Source organism: Triticum aestivum, chromosome 2A, assembly GCF_018294505.1.
Source record: "Triticum aestivum cultivar Chinese Spring chromosome 2A, IWGSC CS RefSeq v2.1, whole genome shotgun sequence".
NCBI classification, from domain to species: domain Eukaryota; kingdom Viridiplantae; phylum Streptophyta; class Magnoliopsida; order Poales; family Poaceae; genus Triticum; species Triticum aestivum.
Genome location: NC_057797.1, coordinates 671,575,896 through 671,581,015, shown reverse-complemented (window position 1 = coordinate 671,581,015; position 5,120 = coordinate 671,575,896). Strand labels below are relative to the sequence as shown.

The window sequence follows — 5,120 nt, the reverse complement described above, 5'->3', positions numbered from 1 at the left end:
GCTGGAAGAGTCGCCGGAAAAAAATGGACGGCGACGGAGGAGGCGGGAGGGTTGCTTGTTGGCCAGAGGGTGTGAGACAGGAGGCCAATGTGCCACAAACCAGCGGGCCCGGGAAGAGGAGTAGGCGAGCGCGCGTCCGTCGCGTGTCCACACCGACGCAAATCCGGCTTAAAAATGGGCCGAGAATGGGTCGCCCGCGGACGAAAAACGGACGCGCGTCCGTTTGAGTCGGCGCGTTGGGCCGCCTTTTGTGTCTGCGCCGACCCAAACGGACAGCCGCGGACGAAATGGATCGCCTCATTGGAGTTGCTCTAATGCTACGATTTGAGATAAACTCTACACCAAAAAGATCAAAAAGATGCACGTCAATGTTGTGGTTTCTTTCGCATGGTCGATTTCTAGTTTCGTTGGCTGTAAATCTTCCATTTTGCGTCTATGTTTGAAGATTTTATAGACGAGTTTGTCAAATTTGTCTTGCAAGGGCGACCATTTGAAATTTTCTTTTAGGAGTAGCTTCATCTCGCATTTTCACATATTTTTCGCGTTGTAAATATTTTGTTTTGACGATCATAGTCGAATAGACCTATAATATCTCTCCACTAGACTGTACAAATGGGCTAAAGTGTGTATGCTGTTCTAGACACATTTGAGAAAATTCATCGCACGTGGTTGAACATTGTTTGACCATTCATATAACTTTCATGTAAGCTTTTTATTTTGACGCTCATAGACAAAGTTGTTCAAGTGTAGTGATGTGGGGTAAGTTCACGGTGCGAAAAAGATGAGATTAATCATGGTTAATCAAACAATCACATGTTGCATTTGAGGGGCACAAACATACAACCAAACTTCGTGTTTGTGTTTTTACTCATACACTTTGAGGCTTCGTGTGCAACCAAATAAGATGCAAAACATGACCAAGAATTTGTATCAACCAAGCTGTATTGAGCCACACACGCAAGGAAGACGATATCCGTCTACTTATTAATTTGTATCAGACCCTGAGTGAACCGCCACTTGTCTTTCCGGCTACCATGGCCTCATCGCACAAACGTCCGTGCCGATCACCTCGCCAACCATGATGACGCCAGAAGTCGAGCCATGGTCTTCGTCAGGGTATCTCCAACGCCGACCCTCAAATCACCTGCAACTGTTCGGACGTAGTTGTCTGGACCCCGAAGCCATCTAACGCCAACCCCATCCGTCTGCGGAGCAGTCCGGGCCACGATTTTCCTGTAAAGCGGAACCAAACATTGGGAGATTTGCGGGAGCCTGGACACGAGACACATCGGACTCTGACGCCCATGCTCCGACGCGTCCCTCTTCCATGCATGCTGCCTCTCGCAGCTCGCGGCGCGCGCCGGAGTGCGCGTGCGGGCCGGCTGCGCGGGCACTAGCACCCACCGCTGCCCGCATGGAGGAGCGGACAGCGGGGGAAGGAGATGGCGTGAGGGCGGTGCGGACTGTGCTGTCCTGACGTCGATGCGCGCGGGTCGAGATTGTCCAGCTCTGGCGTCCGCGCTGCGCCGACACGGGACCTGCGGCGATGCTCCAGATCCGGAGATGCCACCGGTCTCCACCTTGAACCGCTCCGACGCAATGCGGAGGGCCATCTCCTCCTCGTAGTCGAGCTCAGAGCCAGATTCGTTGCCGGAGCTAGACATCGCAGTGGACGGGATCGGAATCGACGAGGGAGAGGAGAGGAGGAAGCGAGAGAGAGAGTGAGCTAGGGTCCGTAGTGAGGCACCCGGGCTGGGAGTTTTGTGGGGTAGCTATGGGGTCGATGGTGGGCCGGGCCTGTCAGGTGGACGCGCCGCATGTCTTGGCAGCCCCATGTCCGCCCTATATTTGGGCTGAATATGAGGGATGCTGGTCAGCCCGGGCATTTGTCCACAGTTTGAAAAGTTTGGTTGGTGACCGGATGGTCTGTCCAGACGTTTGAAACGAGTACGATAGGTCTGACTATAGATGCTCTAAAGACCGGAGAATCTAAGATGGTAGCAACGCTTTTTCAAACTCATTTTATGTTTGTTTTTTCGCGCAACCATGTGCCAATCCTTGCAATCTGAACACTTTGGTCAAACAAGATATTTTTTAAGATAGTCAAAGATTACAGGAAGAATACATTAGAAAAGGCAGACAAGTCTTCTAATCCGTGATCCCAAAGAGACAGTGTCAACCAAAGAAAATACTGGGCCATTCATGCTTGTTTAGTACTACTCCTAATACTATCACTCCATTCCATAATTCTAAACTAAAACCACGACAAGAATTACGAAATGAAATTTCCTCTCAAGTGATACAATCCAAGCTCAACTCAAACTGCTCAAAGTTTATTTAAACAGAAACTACAGCATTCTTCATCAGTGTAAAATTTCCATCATCATACATCACCTTGTCATGTATGATATGAAGTCGTCCATTTCCTTGTGCGATGATCCGCCCTGAGCCGCCGACGAACGGACGGCCTCCCCGAGCACCTCTGCCCGCTGCCTCACCGCGAGCCCTTCCTCGGCGACCATCATCGTTTCAATGGCCTCCTGTATGGTTGTCGCCGGTATCACCTCGCCGTGTTTCTCCCACGGCCTCACAAGGAGGCCGGCCTTGAGGTAGCTGCACACTAGCTCCGCGTCCCACGGCTGGTCGGAGTGCATGGGCCAGGCCAGAATTGGCTTCCCGTGGCTCATGCTCTCCATGGTCGAGTTCCAGCCGCAGTGGCTCATGAACGCCGCCGTGGCGCGGTGTGCCAGGATCTCCAGCTGCGGCGCCCACCCCGTGATCACCAGCCCCATGCCTTCGGTCTGCTTGGTGAACTGGGACAGCAGCTCGGCGTGCCGGTTGTCGCCAGCGTCCGTGAATATGTCGCCGCGGTCGGCGTCACGCAGCACCCAGATGAAGCGCTGCTTGCTGCCGTGCAGCGCCGCCGCAAGCTCCGCGGCTTGCTCCTCCCGGAGCGAGGAGCTCGAGCCAAACGACACGTAGAGCACAGATGACGGGGGCTGCTGGTCAAGCCAGCTCAGGCACTCGTGCCGCTGCGTCTTCCCCTGGTTCGACGCCGTCGCCTCGAGCAGCGGGTTCAACGGCCCGATGGCAAAGAGCTTCTTGCCGTCGGCCGCCGTCTGCTCCGCAACAACGTCGACGAACTCGCCCTCAAGCGCGCGGCACGTGTTGACGACGATGCCGGCGCCGTCCGAAATCGACCGCGCCACCATCGCGCGTTTGCTGGCGTAGTCCAGGAACTCCTGGGACACGCGGGTGGGGAGGTGCGTGAGGCCGTTGTCGCGCAGGAGCCGGTGCCCGGCGTCCATCCGCCCGACGATGGACGACACGGCGGTGCAGTAAAACCCGAAGGCCTCCCCGTTGGGCAGCTGCGCCGCCTCCTCGGACGCGAAGGCGTTCATGAGGTCGTGCACGACGACGACACGGCGGCGAGAAGCAGAGAGCTCGCGCAGGACGGCCGCGAGCGGGGCGCGCGCGCCCGCGGTGAAGGCCTCGAACATGGGCATGAGGTGGGAGGGGAAGGGCGGGTCGGCGGCGGGGTCTGGAGGCGGGGAGACGTAGGTGGAGATGGCGAGGTCGTGGAAGTGGATCGAGCGGAGCGCGTCGTCGTCCCAGCCGTGCACGCGCGCGCGAGCCTGGCGGACGTGCGGCGGGGACGCGGCGTAGTGCACGTCCAGCCCGCGCGAGGCTAGCTCCAGAGACAGGTGCAGGAGCTGGTTGAGGTGGCCCTGCGCCGGGAACGGCACCGCCACGACGGCCACCGACGCCGCTGGGTTCTTCGCCCTCCCTTCCATTCTCTGTGTTGACCGTGAGTGTCAGTGGAGCCGGAAAGAATTGGACGTCGTGGAGTACCGGAGACTTGGAGTACGATTTATGCAATGAATGGCGTACTAGCCTCTATGGTGGGTGCAGTAGGTAGTGGACTAGTAGTGAAACCAAATCACTGGCAATGCGAGTGTGCAGTTTATTTGTTGTTTGTTACTATTTCTTTTCAAGAAAGTCTTTCGACGTAGGAGTTTTTATATTACAGTATGTGACAGCAGGCCTAGGGTTAAAAATATTGGATGTGACAGCAGGACTCACAAAAGTAACAAAAAAAATAAGATCCATGGGCACTAGCACCCAGGACATATTTTTATAGAAAGAATCTATCTGGATAATGATCACGGAAAATTCACTCCCGACGAGAGTCAAACCCAGGTCTGCAATGAAGCGCCACTACGCCCTTGCCGCTGGGCTATTGCCCATCCTCAAAGATCACAAAAGTAACGAACACATAATCCCTCCCTCATTACATAATCCCGTCTATGAACATGGACCACCTAGCGATGACTATTCATCATCCCTTTCTCATTAGATACGGGCAAACCTTGTTGAAGCTGATAGTTGGAAAACTGTCTTGCTAAGACTTCAAAGGGCCAACGCACCGTAACAACAATCATCACCATTAAAGAAAAATATATATTAGAAGGATGTACATGTAAACACATCAATGACCACAAGCGCTAGCTAGAGACCAACGTCGGTCGGATCCAAGCAAACTCGACGGAGGCCAACATCGACCAAATCCGTCGGAAACAGACCTCTGCGCGCTCTTTGTTGGTACTAGGTGCAGACCTGAAGTGGGGATAAACTGGAGAAGGCATTATTCTAACTCTACGATTTCTCCGCCTCCTCACCGCCCAGATAAAGGAGACAAAAACTATGTAAGGAATGGAGAAAACCCTACTCCAAGTCCCATAGCGACACTGGGGCAGGGCGGACCAACGGGGGAAACAACGAGAGGAAAGAAAACCCTAATCATGTAGTTTGTTTGTTAGCCACATAACCTCGTCGTGGATCTGGAAAACTTTGCGACTAAACAATGAAAATCTTCGTTTGTCAGTCATAACCTCGTGGATAAGACATGTTTTTACCATGTAACAATATTATTGTAAATCTAATCTAGCCAGATCCTTATGGTGATAAGCAGCTGAATTAACAACCAAGTTTACCTCAGCCACTTGTACTCAAAAGTGTAGCTAGGGCAACCGGTGCTTTCATAGATAAAATGACTTCAGCCGAAGAAGGATTTCTGCAATAACAAACGACCATGTTAGGGATCACATACTTGAAGCTCC

At 53.3% G+C, this 5,120-nt stretch overlaps 1 protein-coding gene across 1 annotated transcript; it reads right to left on the bottom strand.

Moving 5' to 3' along the window:
• Window positions 1–2,081: 2,081 nt before the first annotated feature.
• LOC123185860 (putative cis-zeatin O-glucosyltransferase) lies at window positions 2,082–3,881 on the bottom strand. Its single transcript, XM_044597674.1, has one exon. It carries the CDS (start codon window positions 3,792–3,794, stop codon window positions 2,391–2,393), a length of 1,404 nt encoding a protein of 467 aa, XP_044453609.1. The 5' UTR covers window positions 3,795–3,881; the 3' UTR covers window positions 2,082–2,390.
• Window positions 3,882–5,120: the final 1,239 nt, after the last annotated feature.